This window comes from Orycteropus afer, unplaced genomic scaffold (genome assembly GCF_000298275.1).
Source record: "Orycteropus afer afer isolate SDZICR_OR568_19922 unplaced genomic scaffold, OryAfe1.0 scaffold00054, whole genome shotgun sequence".
Lineage (NCBI taxonomy): Eukaryota > Metazoa > Chordata > Mammalia > Tubulidentata > Orycteropodidae > Orycteropus > Orycteropus afer.
Genome location: NW_006921641.1, coordinates 14,382,698 through 14,402,688, shown reverse-complemented (window position 1 = coordinate 14,402,688; position 19,991 = coordinate 14,382,698). Strand labels below are relative to the sequence as shown.

Genomic DNA, 19,991 nt, shown 5'->3' with positions numbered 1-19,991 from the left:
TGACAACATGACCAAAGTAGGTGAGACGAAGTCTGGCCATTCTCGCTTCCAAGGAGCATTCTGGCTGCACTTCTTCCAGGACAGATTTGTTAGTCCTTTTAACAGACCGTGGTACTTTCAGTGTTCTTCTCCAACACCACTACTCAAAAAACATCAACTCTACTTCGGTCTTCCTTATCCATAGTCCACTTCTCACATGTGTAAGAGGAGGTTGAAAATACCATGGCTTGGGTTAGGCACACTTTAGCTTTCAAGGAGACATCTTTGCTCTTCATCACTTGAAAGAGGTCTTTTGCAGCAGGTTTGCCCGACACAATACATCATCTAATGTCTTGTATCCATTGGTGTTGATTATAGAACCAAGTAATAAGAAATCTTCAACAACTTCAGTCTTTTCTCCATTTATTGTGAAGCTGTTTATTGGACCAGTTGTGAGGATTTTTGTTTTCTTTATATTGAGGAGTAATCCATACTGCAGACTATAGTCTTTAATCTTCATCAGTAAGTGCTTCAAGTCATCCTCACTTTCAGCAAGCAAAGCTGTGTGATCTGAGTATCTAAGGTTGTTAATGAGTCTTCCTCCAATCCTGATGCCACGTTCTTCTTCATATAATCCAGCTTCTCGGATTATTTGCTCAGAATACAAGTTGAATAAGTATGGTGAAAGGATACAACCTTGACACACTCCCTTCTTGATTTTGAACCATGCAATATCCCCTTGTTCTGTTAGAATGACAGCCTCCTGATCTATGTACAGGTTCCTCATGAGTACAATCAAGTGTTGTGGAATTCCCATTCTTTTCAATATTATCCATAATTTGTTATGATCCGTACAATCAAATGCCTTTGCATAGTCAATAAAACATAAGTAAACATCTTTCTGGTATTCTTTGCTTTCAGCTAAGATCCATCTAACCTCAGCAATAATAGCCCTTGTTTCACGTCCTCTTCTGAATCCATCTTGCATTTCTGGAAGTTCTCTGTCAATATGCTCCTGCAACTGTTTAATTATCTTCAGTTAGATTTTACTTGCATGTGATATTAATGATATTGTTTGATAATTTCTGCATTCTGTGGAATCACCTTTCTTTGGAATGGGTATAAATACACATCTCTTCCAGTCAGTTGGCCGAGTAGCTGTCTTACAAATCTCTTGGCATAGCCAAGTGAGTGCCTCCAGTGCAGCATCTGTTTGTTGAAACATCTCAGGATATTCTGTCAATTCCTGGAGCCTTGTTCTTTGCCACTTCTTCAGAACAGCTTTGACTTCTTCCTTCAATACCATTGTTTCTTGATCACATGCCACCTCCTGAAATGGATGATGATTGACCAGTTCTTTTTGGTACAGTGACTCTGTGTATTCCTGCTATCTTCTTTTGATGTTTCCTGCATCATTCAATATTTTGCCCATAGAATCTTTCAGTATTGCAACTTGAGGCTTAAATTTTCTCCTCAGTTCTTTCAGCTTGAGAAATGCTGAGCATGTTCTTCCCTTTTGGTTTTCTAACTCTGCAACTCTTTCCACATTTCATTATAGTAATTGGCTTTGTCTTCTCGAGCTGCTCTTTGAAATCTTCTGTTCAGCTCTTTTATCTTGTCATTTCTTCCATTTGTTTTAGCTACTTTCGATTCAAGGGCAAGTTTCAGAGTCTCTTCTGACATCCATTTTGGTCTTTTCTTCCTTCTTGTCTTTTTGATGACCTCTTGGTTTCTTCATGGGTGATGTTCTTGATGTCATCCCACAATTCCTCTGGTTTTCAGTCATTGGTGTTCAGTGAATCAAATCTATTCTTTAAATGGTCTCTAAATTCAGGAAGGATATTATCAAGGTCATATTGTGGCTCTCGTGGACTTGTTTTAATTGTCTACAACTTCAACTTGACTGTGCATATGAGCAGTTGATGGTCTTTCCACAGTCAGCTCCTGGCCTTGTTTTGGCCAAAGATAATTGAACCTCTCCATCATTTCCTGCCACAGGTGTAGTCAGTCTGATTTCCTGTGTATTCCATTTGGCAAAGTCCACATGTAGAGCTATCGCTTATATTGTTGAAAAAAGGTATTTGCAATGAATAAGTCATTGGTCTTGCAGAATTCTATCATGCAGTCTACATCCAGTGTTACTCTATCACCAAGGCCATATTTCCCAACTATCAGTAACTCTTCTTTGTTTCCAACTTTTGCATTCCCATCACCAGTGATAATCAACACATCTTGATGGCATGTTTGGTCAATTTCAGACTGCAGAAGTTGGTAGAAATCTTCAATTTCTACATCTTTGGCTTTGGTGGGTGGTGCATAGATTTGAATACTAATATTATTAACTGGTCTTCCTTGTAGGCATATGGATATTATCCTATCACTGACAGCGTTGTACTTTGGGACAGATATTGAAAGAGTCTTTGGGACAGTTAATGCCATACCATTCTTCAATTTGTCATTCCCAGCATAGTGGATCATAAGGTCATCTGATTCAAAATGGCCCACACCAATCCATTTCAGCTCACTAATGCGTAGGATATTGATCTTTCTGTGTTCCATTTTATTTTTGACAACTTCCAATTTTTCTAAATGTGTACTTTGTACATTCCATGTTCCAATTGTTAATGGATGTTTGCATATGTTTCTACTTATTTTGAGTCATGCCCCATCAGCCAGTGGAGCTCCTGAAAACTTCACTCTGTCCGTCTTGTTAAGATCATCTCTACTCTGAGGAGTCAGCTGTTCCCTAGTCAAATTTTGAGTGCCTTCTGCCCTGATGGGCTCATTTTCCATCACTGTATTGGACAGTTTTTCAGGTCTATTCATAAAGTTTTCCAGTAATGTATCAGACAGTGTTTCACTGCTGTTCACTGACCAGTTGTTCGAGAAGCTCTTCCTTCTTCCTTGGCTGTCTTAGCCTGGAAGCTCTGCTAAAACCTGTCCACCATGGTAACCCTGCTGGCATTTTGCAACACCGGTGGCATATCTTCTAGACTCATAGCAACACATAAGCCACCACAGGACGACATACTGACAGACAAGTTCATGTCCCTTAGTTGTTCCTAACCCCTCTGTGCTCCCCGACCTCAAGCTCTGGCCCTCAAATAGAGCCGCCCCCAAGTGAAGAGCAGCCCCCCGAGCCCTGTGCCCACCTACCTCTTTTTTACAGGAATGATGAAAATACTCTGAAATTATATAGTTGTGGTGGTTGCACAGCCTTGTAAATATTTTAAAAAACCACTGAATTGTGTATTTTAAAATGACTTTTACTGTATGTGAATTACATCTCATTAAAGCTGTTACTTTAAAAATCTGAATTGAACTTTAATGGTTTGCTTTACAATTATTTATTTAGCAAAAGGAGATAAGTACAAGTTTTCTTTGCTTTAGAGTAATGGAAAGAGGTGAGGAGAAGTCACAATAGCTAAGTCAGAATCCCAGGACTGCTACTTTTTAGTAATGTGATTTTGTTTAATCTTCATTCTGTTTTTGTAAAGAGTTTTCTTCATGTATCACTTGGCATAAAGGGTTCCGTGGACAAATAAGTTACATAGATCTCTTTATTGTGGACTTTAGAGCCTTCCGTATGCTCTAGTGTATGGTGAATGTTTAAGAAGGGAGTTAAGAGTATGCAGTTTTGTCACACTTGGTTACATATTTTGCCATGGAACTTTATATCAAGGAATAAATTTTATGACCAGTGTTTTGCTCGTTACACTTTGGAAAACATTGCTTTAAACCAGCAGTTTCCAAAGTCTGCAGCATGAGCATCACCTGGGAATTTATGAGAAATGCATATCTCAGGTCCTGCTCCAGATGGGGTCCAGCAGTCTGTTTTAAGGTGGTTTTTTTAAGTCTATTTTTAAGGTTGTAGTCACTGCTTGGTCACAGCCAGCTACCCAGAGGGACCGAGTAGTTGAACCTGTGAGCTCGGGACCCTGGTCGCAGAGGACATCAAGCTCAATTGGCATAACATACTACACAAAACATTGTTCCACCTCCTACTGTGGCAAGTAGCAGCTGAGATCTTTAAAGCTTGCAAGCTGCCATCTAGATGCAATGATGGGTCTCTCCTTGTCCAGAGCCAAGAAGAATGAAAAAACCAAAAATTCATGGAAACAACTAGTCCTAGCGACTGGTACACCATCCGATCTGCAGCCTATACGACTATGAGACCAGAAGAAATAGATGATGCTTGGCTACTACTGTCAACCACTTGGAAGAGGATCTTTGTAGGAGATCCTGGATAGACAGGGAGAACAATGTGGAACAAAATTCAAAATCATTTGGAAAGGAAAAAAAAAAAGCGGGGAACAGGTTTGCTGGCCCGAGGGAGCCTGGTGGAACCACTGAGACTATGGCCACTAGCTGCCCTTCAGGTCTGGAATTGAACACATACCTGGGGCTTCCAGCCAAACAATAGACAGGCATATCAGTTGAGCATTTACCTGAGGTAGATACACTCCTTGGAGAGAATAAGCATGAGAGAAAAAAGGGCTGCTCAGGCACAGGGAGACAGCTCAGGGGGCAGGAGTGCGTGGAGGGATGGACACAGGGAAGAGGTAACTATCGGGAGGAAATGGGAGGGGAGATGTTGCATTGTGCTAAATTGTGGTCAATGTCATGAGACAAAGTGTATGTGAACTGCTGTATGGAAAGTGTACTTGCGCTGTAAATTTTCACCCAAATCACAATAAAAAAAGAAAAAAAGAAACTGAGTGATTCTGATGCTCCCTAAAGTTTAAGAACCATAGCTCTTAACCTTAAATTTCCTCATCTTTAATGAAGAAGTAATAATGTCTGCCTTCCTTACAGGGCAGTAATAAATATAATTACACAGGGGTCCCACAGTGTCTAGTAGTCTTTGGATGAAAACAATTTGGGTTTTTCTTCATTATCTGGGGATCTTAAGCACCTGTAATAGTGTCATGGGTTAGGTTGATTTCTAAACTAAATAGCTTAAGTTATTTTCACATCTTATTTGTTAAGATTTCATGAAAGAGGTCCCCCCCATGCCCCAGTTTCTGTTTTATTTTTGACAGGTTTACTTCCTTGTACTTCCTTCTGGTAAAAGTGCAATTAAATGGCCAAAGGAATGGTAAGAGTGATGGTGCTTCACAGTTCCCTGATCAGTGTAAAATTAATTCACAGTGGAGTAGAGGGTTTTGTTTATGAGTTCATAAGTACATTGTAAATTTTAATGGTCCGGTGGATAAAAATTAGTATTTAAGAGCATGTTGAAGATATATCCCATCCTATCCCTTAACCATAGCTTGTTGCAACTATGTGTATACATATCTTAGAACAAAGAACTAATGTGAATAAAGGTGTGCTCTTTCACTGAGGTGTAGTGACCTACATTCTTGCTCTCCAAGGAAATTGGTAGACCAGCAAAATCAGTAGCTTTCGGAAGTTTGTTAGAAATAAGAATCTGGAACCCCGTTCTAGACCTGCTGAACGCATATTTACATTTTGACAAGTTGTCTAGGTGATCAGTATACATATTAAAGTTGAGAAGCACTTCCCTAGATGAAACGTTTTCTCCAGATCCTACAAGAATCTCCTTGTTGATGAGGGTGAGATTAAACAGGTAAGGCGGGGCTTTGATTACCCCACCTCCTCTTTAATCAGCCACCTCCTTTTTTGTTTTTTTGTCTTATGTATTAGAGTTCCAAGTATGATTTTGATTGGAGGGGAAAAAGTGCCTATGGCTTAGAAAGGATTGAACTGAATGCCACTAAAAATTGATTTAGATTATGTCCTTAGCAGATTGCAAAATGTCCTAGTGAAAGCTGGCGAGCTCAATAAAACACTAAAGAGTCATAGTATTATTTTTATAGTCCAATGCTTGCCAGCACAAGTGTTTACTTGTGTGTTGGGGACAAAGGGAGAACAACAATTCCCATGCTGCTCAGATTACATGAATTATAAAGTGATACAGAAAAAAATACTTGCAATGATAGAACTAAAGAATCTCATAATTCTGCCTAAAACTGTGGTTCCTCTAAGGCTTGAGTCATGGAGGCAGTATTTGAAAAACAATCAGTCAACCAATATTTATGAAGCTCCTACTTTATGTTGGGTGGTTTCATAACAATATAAATGATCCCTTACTGAGTGTTAAGGGCTAGAGAATACAAAATACTTTCTTAGTGTATAAGAAAAAGTACATCACAGAATCTGGGAATTGAGGGGAGAATGATGTTAAAAGACCTAAGTAGATGATTAGAAGTTGTACATCCAAGGATGGGGCCAGTGGAAAGAGAGTGGTAGATCTAAATTTAAGATAAAACAAATATCATAAATTACTTTTGGTGTTCAGGAAACACAAGTACTTTTACTGTGGGGATATTCAGGGAAAGGTGCTTTGGTTTAGACAAGTCTTTAGTAAACTTATCCAAGTCATAAGTTCTCTAAAACAGTAAGGTGTTCTTTTAGGTGTAGTTTTTACAACTTAATGATTTTTCCCCATAATTTAACAAGTTCTTGTTACTATTTGTATATTAAAACAACTTTGAGATTTTTTAGTTTCTTGGAGCCTCTAATTTGACTGAATGATGGCCACTGGTCTTTATCTAAACCACTGGTTCTCAGCCAAGGGTGATTTTATCTCCTGGTGGACATTTAGCAGTTTGGCAGTGTCTGCAGGTTTTTTGGTTGTCACAACTGAGAGACAGAGGGATGCTCTTCACATCTAGTGTCTAGATAGATGCCAGAGATGTTACTAAACATCCTACAACAAACAGGACAGTCCCCCAACCCCCAACACAGACTTACCAAGCCCAACATGTCGAGTTCTGAAGTTGAGAAACTCTGATTTAAGCTCATCTCTCTGTATTAATGCCTTGGGATGTCAGCCAGTGTTTTAGATAGTTATGCTCTGGGTGTGTAAATTTTACATGGTTAGAGATGGGTATGTTCTTGGCTAAACATGTAACCTATCTTTCTTGGTGTGCTTTTGCCTGATACAGTTGTAAACCCACGTTTTATGAATCAAAATGAAAAGGTATAATATGTGTATTGGCATAAGAAAACATGTGGGACGCTCTGTACATTCTGAATGCTGTTTTAGTGGACTCCTGGTTTGGCAGTGAGGCCTACTTGAACCTCCTCTGCTTGATTTCTTATTGTCAGTACACAGAAGAATCTTAGTTGTAAAGATGCATTAAATATGGTTTTGGTCTTTTTTATATGTGTTTATTATTAACATGAGCATAGCCTAGCTATTTTTCAAGTTCTTTCTTTCCTTAGCCTTGCATCTCTTTGGTACTGTTGTTGTTATATGCCGTCAAGTCTGACCTGACTCATAGCCACCCCTCCTTGGGTTTCCGAGGCAGTATCACTATGGAAGTAGATTGCCCAACCTTCCTTTCAAGGAGTGGCTGGTAGGTTTGAACCTCCAGCCTTCTGGTACTAAGAAAAACAAGACTAACAGGTACTATCAATATCAAGTCAGATTGTGGTTACCCTCCCATGTGTTTCAGACTAGAATTGTGCTCTGTAGGGGTTTTCAGTGGCTGTTTTTTTTTTTTTTCCCTCCTCCCAGAAGTACATCACCAGGCCTTTCTTCTGATGCACCTCTGGGTAGATGTTGACCCTTACCCTTTCAGTTAGCTGCCAAGCATATTAACCATTTGCACCATCCAGGGGAGCCATAGTTGTTTAAAAAAATACAGTGAAACCTGTGAGAGCTGGTGCTAACTCAACGAGACTGCAAATTTTCTGTCTTTGACAGGGTGCAGTCTTACACTTTTTTACTTCTCCTTTTAGTGGAAAATATTTTGAATTTTCATTCTCTGACAGCCACCTTACACAGGTTCTAGCTCTTACAGATTTTACTTTGATAAAAATCTATGCCAAGAAAATAGTAATTCAGAAGTGTCCTAATAGGAATGCAGCGTTATTTAATGAGCAGAGAGATGTGTCACTTGCTTGATGTAGTATGTCATTGCTGTATCTGAGACCTAGTTTTTAAGGACAGTTGACAGATAGGACAGGTAAGGACCTAAGTTTAGGTAAGGTCACTAGGTGACACAAACAGTGTACAACACAATTGCTAGCCTAAAGATTGGCAGTTCGAACCCACCCAGCAGTACCACAAGAGAAAGTCCTGATAATCTGCTTCTATTACGATTATAGCACAAAAGGAAAAAAAAAAAAAAAAAAAAACAGAGCAATTCTAGTCTGTAATACATGGGGTCACCATGAGTCTGAATCGACTTGGCAGTGGATTTGTTTTTTGTTTGGTATGTTACTAATATATATTGCAAAACATTTTAACAGTCACGGCGTCTAGCTAAGAATTGTAGTAAGATCTCAAAGTATCATGACACATGTTATGAAACTTAGTGCTTTGCTTGTGGGTTTTTGGTCATACCAAGAGGTACTGGCTCCTTCTGCATCATTCATACAACAGAGATTTTTAACTTCCTAGTGAAAATTAACCATAAATATGTGATAATCTGCCTTGAGTCAATCCAAATGCAACTCCAAATTTCCCCCTCAAAGAAAAATGTTACTTACTAATTCTAAAGAAGGAATATTTGAGATGGAAAAAGCCTCCCAGCAGATGGATACTAAATTTGGGGGGTTTTGTTTTTGCTGTTTTTTGTTTTTTGTTCCAATTGTGATTTAAGTGAAAATTTACAGGGCGAATTGGTTTTTCATCGACAGTTCATACACATTTTTTTTTTGTGACACTGATGGCAGTCCCTGCAAGATCACTCTTCCCACTTCCTCCCTGTGTTTCCCATTTCCATATGTCCTTCTTTCCTGTCCTTTCCTGCCTTCTGAGTTTTATCCCTGAGCAAATGCTGCTGTTTTGATCTTGTGTAGCTGATTTTTCTAGGGAGTATGTACCCCACTGGTGCTACTGTTCACTTTAGGCCTGTCTGTTGCTTGGCTAAAAGTTGAGCCACTATAGTGAGTTCAGTTCCAGGCTTGAAAAGGGACTAAGGGCCACCATCTCAGGGGTTCTACCAGTCTATTATTTGTATGTGCTTTATATATATACATGTATATAGTAGCACAACCAAGACCAGGCAGTCAAGGCCAGGTTATGAAAACTTCTTACCCATAACCATATATCTTGAGGTAATAAATCACTGGGCTTTCATGAGGACCACAGTCTTGGAGGATAGCTAATTCAGTTGGCATGATAGTTTACAGTGTTCTGCATGTTACTGTGGGTGAGTAGTGACTGGGGTCTTAAAAGCTAGTGAGCAGCCATCTAAGGTGCAACTCTTGGTCTCTCTGTCTGAAGCAAAGAAGAAAATCAAAGGCACGTGGAATTAAATAGTCTAGCAGGCTAAGGGACCATCCAACTCTAAACCTCTTCAGCTCTAAGACCAGAAGAACTAGATGATGCCTAACTGCCACTACTGACAGCTCTGAAAAGGATCACAATAGAAGGTCCTAGATAGAGTGGAGGGAAAATGTGGAACAAAACCCAAAATAATAGAATGCATATTAAGTTGTAATGATAATGGGCCCTGCTGTCATCATGGCTTTCTCTGCTTCCTTTTGGTGAGAAGCTCCCAAAGAAGCTCCTAAAACCCATTAGGTAACCAAGGCTGAGTAAGGGAACAGCTTATCCTGGGAAACAGGACACAATCTAGTCAATGTTATTTGTGCAGGGCCCAAAGGAAACAATAGATTGCCCTCAAAAGAGCGCATTCGCCACCACTGTTAACATGGTACTGTCCTGGGGGAGGATATTTAAGCAAAATTTTAGAAAGGAGTACAGAGGTCTAAGGTCTGAACTTCTTTGGGCTTACTTTTAAATCTGCATTTGTGCTAGAGCCATGTTTTTGCTTTAAAATTCCAGTAGTATATAAAGAATTATACTCATTTCTTCTCTACCCCTAGAATAATGTATGTGGGCAGGAGGGTACAGCGTTATAAAATGGTAGTTATATTGCTAAAGTTTTATGATTATTTTTTCTTTAGGCTCAAAATGCCCTAATACAAATTTACATCTAAGGTAATTTTACCTTTTTTTTCTACTTTATTGATCACTTATTTACTGGACTTCTTTCATTGACCTACTTAATCCTAAATTTGTAAGTATTCTTTGTTAGGATAATGTTGTTATTGTTGGGTGCCGTTGAGTCGTCTCCGACTCATAATGACCCAGTGTACAGCAGAACAAACACTGTCCGGTTCTATGCCAACCTCACGATCCCTACCATACCCGAGCCCATTGCTGCAGCCAACGTGTCAATCCATCTTGTTGAGGACCTACCCCTTTTTCATTGACCCTCCACTTTACCAAGCATGACATCCTTCTCCAGAGAATGGTCCTTCGGACAGCATGACCAAAGTAGGTGAGACGAAGTCTGGCTATTCTCACTTCCGAGGAGCATTCCAGCTACGCTTCTTCCAGGATGGATTTGTTATTTCTTTTAGCAGTCCACGTACTCTCAGCAGTGTTTGCCAACACCACAACTCAAAAGCATCAATTCTTCTTTGGTCTTCCTTATTTATTGTCCAGCTCTCTCAAATGTATATAAGGCAATTGAAAATACCATGGCTTGAGTCAGGTGCATCTTAGTCTTCAGTGAGACAACTTTGCTCTTCAGCACTTGAAAGAAGTCTTTTGCCACAGATTTGCCCAATGCAATACATCTTTTGATGTCTTGACTGCTGCTGCCATTAGCATTAATTGTAGAACTGAGCAATGTAAAGTCTTCGACAACTTCAATCTTTTCTCCATCTATCATGATGCTGCTTACTGGTCCAGTTGCGAGGATTTTTGTTTTCCTTATATTGAAGTGTAATCCATACTGCAGACTTCAGTCTTTAATTTTCATCAGTAAGTGCTCCAAGTCATCCTCACTTTCAGTGAGCAAAGTTGTGTCGTCTGCGTATCTCAGGTTAATGAGCCTTCTCCCAATCCTGATGCCACATTCTTCATACAGTCCATCTTCTCGGATTATTTACTCAGCATATAGATTGAATAAGTATGGTGAAAGAATACAACCCTGACATACTCCCTTCTTGATTTCAAACCATGAAGTATCCCCTTGTTCTATTCGAATGACAGCCTCCTGGTCTATGTACAGGTTCTTCATGAGTGCAGTTAAGTGTTCTGGAATTCCCATTCTTCTCAAACATTATCCACAATTTGTTGTGATCCACACAATCGAATGCCTTTGCATAGTCAGTAAAACACAAGTAAACGTCTTTCTGGTATTCTTTGCTTTGCGCCAAAATTTATCTGACATTATCTATGCTATGCCTCCTACCATGTCCCCTTCTGAATCCAGCTTGCATTTCTGGAAGTTGTCTGTCTATATACTGCTGCACCCGTTTTTTAATTATCTTCAGTAAGATTTTATTTGCATGTGGTATTAATTATATTGTTTGATAGTTTCCCCATTCTGTGGAATCACCTTTCTTTGGAATGGGTATACATATGGATCTCTTCCAGTCAGTTGGCCTGGTAGCTGTCTTCCAGATCTCTTGGCATAGATGAGTTAATGCCTCCAGTGCAGCATCTGTTTGTTGAAACATGTCAATGGGGATTCCATCAATGCCCAGAGCCTTGTTTTTCACCAATGTTAGGGTTGCAGCCATTGTGTCAGTGTATCTCGTTGAGGGCCTTCCCCATTTTCATTGACCGTCCACTTTACCAAGCATGATATCCTTTTCCAGAGAATGGTCCCTTCTGACAACATGACCAAAGTAGGTGAGATGAAGTCTGGCCATTCTTGCTTACAAGGAGCATTCCAGCTGCACTTCTTCCAGGATAGATTTGTTAATTCTTCTAGCAGTCCTTGGTACTTTCAGTGTTCTTTTCCAACACCACACCACAACTCAAAAAACATCAACTCTTCTTTGGTCTTCATTATTCATTGTCCAGCTTTCACATGCATATGAAGTGACTGAAAATACCATGGCTTGGGTTAGATGCACCTTAGTCTTCAAAGGGACATCTTTGCTCTTCAGCACTTGAAAGAGGTCTTTTGTGGCAGATTTGCCCAGTGTATGTCATCTAATTTCTTGACTGCTGCGTCCATTGGTGTTGATTGTGGAACCAAGTAATATGAAATCTTAGACAACTTTAATCTTTTCTCCATTTATCATGATGCTGCTTATTGGTCCAGTTGTGAGGATTTTCCTTTTCTTTATGTTAAGATGTAATCCATACTGCAGACTGTAGTCTTTGATCATCATGAGTAAGTACTTAAATCATCCTCAGTTTCAGCAGTAAGTTGTGTCATCTTCATATTGCAGGCTAATGAGTCTTCCACCAATCCTGATGCCACACTTCTTCATATAGTCCAGTTTCTTGGATTATTTGATTAGCATACAGATGAAATAAGTATGGTGAAAGGATACAACCCTACAGCACTCTTTTCCTGATTTTAAACCATGCAGTATCCCCTTGTTCTATTCGAATGACAGCTTCCTGTTCTGTGTACAGGTTCCTTGTGAACACAGTTAAGTGTTATGGAATTCCCATTTTTCTCAATGTTAGTTAGCCATAGTTTGTTCTGATCCACACAATCAAATGCCTTTGCATAGTCAATAAAACACAAGTAAACATCATTTTGGTATTCTTTGCTTTGAGCCAAGATCCATCTGACATCAGCAATGATATCCATCATTCCACGCCCTCTTCTGAATCCAGCTTGCGTTTCTGAAAGTTCTCTGTCAATATACTGCTGCAACCATTTTTTAAAAATTATCTTCAGTAAGATTTTACTTGCATGTGATATTAATGATATTGTTCGATATTTTCCATATTCTGTGGGATCACCTTTCTTTAGAATGGGTACAGATACTGATCTTTTCTAGTCAGTTGGCCAGGTAGCTGTCTTCCAGATATTTTGGCATAGACAAGTGAGTGCCTCCAACAGGGCATCCATTTGTTGAAACATCTCAGTGGATTTTCCATCAATTCCTGGAGCCTTGTTCTTCAGTAATTCCTTAAGTGCAGCTTCAACTTCTTCCTTCAATACCATTGGTTCTTGATCATATGCCACCTCCTGAAATGGATGAACATTGGGCAGTTCTTTTTTGGTACAGTGACTCTGTATTCCTTCCATCTGCTTTTGATGTTTCCTGCATCATTCAATATTTTTCCCATAAAATCTTTTGAGTATTGCAACTCAAGGTTTAAATTTTTTCCTCAGTTCTTTCACCTTGAGAAATGCCAAGCATGTTTTTCCCTTTTGGTTTTCTAGCTCTAGGTCTTTGCACATTTCATTGTAATAATTGGCTTTGTATTCATGAGCTGCTCTTTGTAATCTTCTGTTCAGCTCTTTTACCTTGTCATTTCTTCCATTTGCTTTAGCTACTCTCCATTCACGGGCAAGTTTCAGAGTCTCTTCTGACATCCATTTTGGTCTTTTCTTCCTTTCCTGTCTTTTTCTTTCTTCATGGATGATGTTTTGATGTCATCCCACAGTTCCTCCACCCAGAGGCATCTAAAACAGAAAGGCCTAGTGATCTAAGTCCAAAAAATCAAGTAGAAAATCTTACAGAGTATATAGTTCCAAAAACAAAATGAAGTGTGAAAAAAAGAAGGAAAATTCTGTACAACACAGTTCTTCTCTGAAACACATGAAGTCACTTTAAGTTGGAGTTGACTTGCCAGCATCTGGGTTTTTTTTTTTGTTTTGTTTTGTTTTGTTTTTTAAGTTCAAAGCATGGAACTTCTAAGTAGGAGTTTCCTTATAATGCTTTGTATAATGTCTTTTCTTCCTTAAGCTTGTGATTCTATTAAGGGTATTTTCCCCTACAAAAAAAGGCATCCTCCCTACTCCCACCTTTTTTGCTCTTTCTCAAGCTTGATTTTTTTAGGCCAAGATCACATTTTGTAACTTAACTAGTTCTAGTCTCACATCTATAGGAAATGGAGTGACTTAACTGCAACCATTTGGTTTTTAACTGATTTTTCTGTATGAGATCATCATCTTGTGCTCATGCATTGTATAGCTATTTAAGACTTTAAAGTCTCTAAAAATTTTAACTAAGCTTTTTCAAGGATAATTTATCTAAAGTCATTACCCAAATCAGAAGAACTAGACCACTACTGACTGCTCTGAGAAGGATTACTTTAGAAGGTCCGGGATAGAGTATAGGAGAAAAATGTAGAACAAAACTCAGAATCATTATTAAAAAAAAGAAAGACTTGGCTTACTGTTGTGAATAGGTACTGGTAGGACCCACAAGGCTATAGCTCTTGGTCACCCTTCAGACCTAGAGCTGAACTAACTGTGGCAGCTCAGTTTTTAGTCAAGACAGACAATAGATCTTCAAGATGAACAGTAACTCCAGGAAGGTAAACACTCATGTGAAGAATCAACCATTTGAGATCAAAAGGGCAGCATTTGCCCAAAGACAAGTTCAGAAGGCAGGAGAGGTTAGGAAAGGAGGAGTGGAAATGAGAAACACAGGAAAGAAGTGGGAGGAGTGATGTTACACCGAGGGGATTGCAATCAATGACATGAAGCAAAATACGTGTGAATTGTTGAATGGACTGATTTGCTCTGTAAACTTAACCCAAATCACAATAGAAAGTTTTTTAAATAAATAAAACCATTACCCAGTTTGGATATAGATTATGCATAAGGCATTTCAGTTTCAGCTCTTTTGCCTACATCTTTTCTGTTGGTTAGAACATACCTAGAAATTAGACAGCCTCCCGTAGGGAACAAATAATAATTGACAGGGATATATTTTTCTGAATTGCTTCTTTTCCTAGGTAATTTTACGAATTTGTGTAGACTTTTAACATGGGGTGGCTTGAGGTTACTGCTTTAGAACTTTTAGACTATAGAAAATGATACCCTAAATCGAAAAGATAAAATTTTCATTAGAAAATTTTAAACCATAGTTCATGGAAGTGTGTAAATGTAAAATTTCATTCCATTTTAGCATGCCAATGAAGATGTGGAAAGAATGTTACTAGGAAACAAGTGTGATATGGACGATAAAAGAGTTGTACCTAAAGGAAAAGGAGAACAGGTAAAAAGCTCTGAATGAAACTGATGTCCTGCCCTTTCTTTTTGAATATGGTATTACTTTTAATTGCTCTTGCAGTAGTGATGATGGGGAATGCCTTGAGCTGTTCACGTATCTTTTTGTGTGTGTGCTTGTTGGAACTAACAGCCTATCATTTTTGTGAATATTTTCAGTGCAGTTTCCATAGGTATGGGAGAATCAAATTTGTGGCAATTATTTATTTTTTTTATTTAAACTACAAAGAGGGAAAAATGCAAATCAGTGATTATCAGTTTGTCAACTTACATTTTTAAAGAACTGTTTGAATTAATATGCTTCTAAATTTGTCAGTCAGGAGCATGTGACAAGCAGAAATTATTAGAGACTGCTTATTACTTTGAGCTCCTTTTATGTTCACCCACAGAGTAAAATACCAGGTTTAGAAAGTCTGAAATAAACTCTTGGTGTGAAAAGAGGATTATTTTGATTACCTTTTTCTTTTTTTTTTCCCAAGAGCTCTATAACTTTGACCCATTGAAACAATCTGTTGTATAGATATGCCGTTAGAATAATACTAGTATTTCATCTCAGATGGCTAGGTATCAGTTGGCAACTCATGTTTGATAATATTTTGCTTCTATTTTAGATTGCAAGGGAGCATGGTATTAGATTTTTTGAGACTAGTGCAAAAGCAAATATAAACATTGAAAAGGCGTTCCTCACATTAGCTGAAGATATCCTTCGAAAGGTAAGTTCCTGTCATGAAAAAAACTTAACTGCTAAGTACCTGAGTGCCTTAGATGAAAGTTCAGTCTATTCTAAAGTACTTGACTTACCAACATATATTGTTTGGGTAATGTTGTTGCTAAAAGTTTAGCTATTATCAATATCTGATTCTCCAAAGTGAAGTAAGGAACTGGGAGGGATTAGATCCATCTTGAAATCTGAAGAATCTAGTTGACGGTAATGACTGTGCTCTCACACTCCCTTGGCCCCTATTTAACACTCCTTTTTCAGGCTTCTGATCTGGTCCTGATTTTCATACTTTACCTCAAGTGATTAGATATTATGCAGATTTGGTAGTGTATCCTTAAATCTCTGCTTAATGTACTGTATATTTTAAATGCAAATAAATAGAAAATGTGACACAGATGCTAATGAAGAAGTGAACATTTGATAAGAGAAATTTCTATTACTTCTGACAGCCTTCGTATATTTATATATGAAATACCAGGGTTTTTTTTTACCAGCTCATAGATCAAAAAAAGTATCTAACCATAGAACATAAGCTGTAATAGAGCTGGTAGATAAATCTAGTAAAATTGCTGAGCCAATTTTAAGAAATGAGTTAGATGTTTACATCGATATAAATAAAATCTTGGACTAAAATCAGTCATCTTAATTTTTTATTGTGAAATGTAGGTATCTGTTAATTGTTCAAAACAGAAAAAGTTTATTGCTATTCACAGTGACTGTAAAACAAAAGTTGAGTGGGTCAGCATCCCGTATATCATGTTTTGGAAAATCCTGCTTTAAGACATAAAGCATTCTATGAAAATCCATTCAGATCAAAAATTGGACTTAGGAGGGTGAGAGAAAACAATTAAATAAATATGAAAAATATTTATAACATAGTGAAGAAAAACAGAACAGGGAAGAAAAGCAACTCAGGATTGATACATGTGATACAGTCTTATTTTTTTACAATAATATTACTACATATGCACATACATACGCACACATGCTTGTTTGCATGCACACACATGGCAGAGTTAGGAGTTTAAATGTCAAGTGTAAACTTGGCTTACATTAAACCTAAAAAACCCGAACTCACTGCTGTTGAGTCAACTCCAGCTTATAGCAACCCTATAGGACAGAGTCTAACTGCCCCAAAGGGTTTCCAAGGTTGTAAGTTGGCCACATTACCAGAGCTGCTGGTGGGTTCAGACCACAGATTTTTTGGTTAGTAGCCAAGTGCTTAACTACTGAGCTAAATATCCATCAAGATGTATACCTGTGATTTGTGTACCTTACTGTTATATAAGTCACCACTAAAAAACCCCGCTTTTATGCATACAGTATGGAGCTACACATTTACAGTAGTATGTTCTAATTTTAAAAGAACATTTAGAATGTTGGGAAAATACAAGATAATATAATGTACAACCTACAGAAGTCGATTGCTAGTTCTGCGTCTTCCACAGTATCACTGGGTGGATTTGAACCAACAAACTTTGGGTTGACAGCTGAGTGCATACTATCTGTGCCACCCAGGGACCTTCTGTATTTGTTTTTAACATGAATTATATAGCTTGCATTCTGCTTTCCTCTGCACCCCACACACTTAATGTTAGTATGTTATATACTTAGGGATTGCCTTTTTAAAAGCTTTGGTACAGTAACACAGATTCCACTCTCAAATGGCAACTTACTAAACCAAAAAGGCTTGCTTTATTTCTCTAATGTAAAGTTAGACAAGACCGACATTGGCTAATACTCAGAGGTCAAAACTAAGAGATACAAAGAGTTTGGCCATAGAAGATTTTGTAAACTATAAAGGGATGCCTGGAAGCCTCCAGGTAATTCTCAACTTGGAGAAAACGGGCAAAGTGAAGATCAAAAAGGAAGCTTCCAAATCTTTATCTTGCATAGGGGAAAAAACTTTGTTGTTGTTAAGTGCCGTCGAGTTGGACCCGACTCACAGCGACCCCTCCTTGGGTTTCCGAGGCAGTATCACTATGGAAGTAGATTGCCCAGCCTTCCTTCCGAGGAGTGGCTGGTGGGTTTAAACCACCAGCCTTCTGGTTAGCAGTCAAGTGCCTTAGGCACTATGCTACTTAGGTGCCCGTAATTGTATTTTTTTTTTTTATAAATTGACATTTATGAGAGTACTTACGTGGAATCTTAACTTACCCACAGCAACATTTTTTATGAGCATTTTCCTTGTGTATTTGTTCCAGACCCCTGTAAAAGAGCCCAACAGTGAAAATTTAGATATCAGCAGTGGAGGCGGCGTGACAGGCTGGAAGAGCAAATGTTGCTGAGCATCTTCCTGTTCCATCAAATGCCATCCACCACCCCGTTTTCTCTTGCTGCATAATAAACCACTCTGTCCATTTTTAACCCGAAACAGGTATTTTGTTCCTCATCTTAACTATCCAGACCACCACTTTATTTGTTCTTTCATCTGTGACTGCTTGCTGACTTTATTATTTTCTTCAGACAAAAAAATGTATAGAAAAATCATGTTGTGACTTCATTTTTAAATGTACTTGCTAAGCTCACCACTGTATTTCAGTTGTATTATAGTCTGGTTCTTATCAACATTAAAACCTATAGCAATCATTTCAACTCTATTCCGCAAATTGTATAAGAATAAAAGTTAGAATTAACAGTTTTATTTTGTACAACAGTGGAATTTTCTGTCATGGATAATGTGCTTAAGTCCCTATAATCTATAGACACGCGAGATAGTGAAAGAAACAAACAAAGCCAGGAAAACACTCATTTCGCCTTGCATATGTAAATGGGGTTAATTTTGTCCTGTGCCTTATGTGGAAAGGAACTTCTTTGGTTTATCCTTTTTTTGTTTTGGTGGAAGCATGTGCAGGAGACATATCATCCGAACATAAACCATTAAAATGTTTGTGGTTTGCTTGGCTGTAATTTTCAGAGTAGTTAACTGAGGACAAAGGATAATGCAGAAATGATAATTTTGGCTTGCTGAGACAACATTTTAAGTGGCCTTGATATTTAAATTGTTCCTGCCCACCATTTCTTCTCCTTGGCCACTTTTTCCTTGTTTCTCTTCTTCCTGCATGCTGCTTTTTTTGCTTCTCCCTCTCCCCCCAACCCATGGAATGAGTTATTTAAAAATGAAAGGGGCAAACTAGTAGGTTTGTCAGATTTAATACAAAGCACTGATTTAACTTGCTAAGTAAATTGAAAGGTAAATTCTAACTGCCTACTGTCAGATGTCAGCTATTTAGTGTCTTCCCCTCATTTGTTCTCTCCCCTAAAACTTTTGTCTCCAGATTCCTTCATTTACTGTTTTCCGTCTGTGTTCTTCTCTTTCCCCTCCTGTCTGTCCATGGAATTTATGAAATGGAAGAGTTAATTGCATGCACTAGTGTTTGGAGGATGTTGTGGTTTGTCTTTCTAATTAGGTGTGTAGCCTATTCACTTTCCTAGAATTAATCTCTTCATCTGAATTTGAGTAGTCTCCGTTTTGGTAACTCCTCTAGCAGTTTGGTAGCCCAGTAAAGGTTGTTTAAAGAAAGAAAGAAAAAAGACGGGAAAAGAGGAGTGGAATTTATTAACATTTGCCAAATGTATTAAGATTTGGCCTCTGAAGAACACTTTTTCAGTGTTAAGTTGTCTTTACCTTAAGATTTAGAAACACTTTAGACTATTAATTTTAAGTCCTGTCTTCATATCTTTTTCGAAAATTGTATTACTGTGTATTTGGAAAAAGGACAGCAAAAGGCTTTTCATGTCAAGATCAGATTTCTGGCTTTCTCTAACCCTGCCCTTTTTTCCTTTAATTTTTCTAGTTTTGCTTCATTGCTTATCATTAGGATAGGGTAAGTTAAGTTTGCTATGCTGCTAGCATCCTAACATGATACCTTTCTTGAAATAATTGTGAATAGCATGATTCATTTCTAGCAGAGGCTGAGTTTAGGACAGCAGCTTCCATTGAAAAGTCTTTGTGTCGTGGATAGCATTTTAATGCCCTCTTGGCTCACATAAACAACATAGGGACATGTCTGTTATGAAAATCCATGAGTTTTTCAGATAGTGCCCTAAAAACAATTTTATATGCCTCACTGGTGGGTGTTCTTAGGTTTTTCCCTCACTTGACTTTATCATTGTTTACTACTTAGGAAAAGCAGCATTGCCAAATAATCCCTAATTTTCCACTAAAAATAATACTGAAATGATGTTAAGCTTCTCAACAAGTTTTAGGTTGAACCTACTGTTGTTAGATTAACTTTAATGTATTTGTTACTTCCCTCTATCTGGAATGTGGCAGTAGCTTTTTTATTTTTAACTCTCTTTAA

The 19,991-nt window shown here is 38.2% G+C and overlaps 1 protein-coding gene across 1 annotated transcript in view; it reads left to right on the top strand.

The window, feature by feature from the left end:
* The window catches only part of RAB10 (RAB10, member RAS oncogene family), a 185,718-nt gene extending 167,743 nt beyond the window's left edge, over positions 1–17,975 (top strand). Inside the window, exons 4-6 of the mRNA XM_007938888.2 lie at positions 14,866–14,955; positions 15,578–15,679; positions 17,892–17,975. Of these exons, the coding sequence (XP_007937079.1) occupies positions 14,866–14,955; positions 15,578–15,679; positions 17,892–17,975 (276 nt within the window). The remainder of the gene's footprint in view (positions 1–14,865; positions 14,956–15,577; positions 15,680–17,891) is intronic.
* The last annotated feature ends 2,016 nt before the right edge of the window (positions 17,976–19,991 follow it).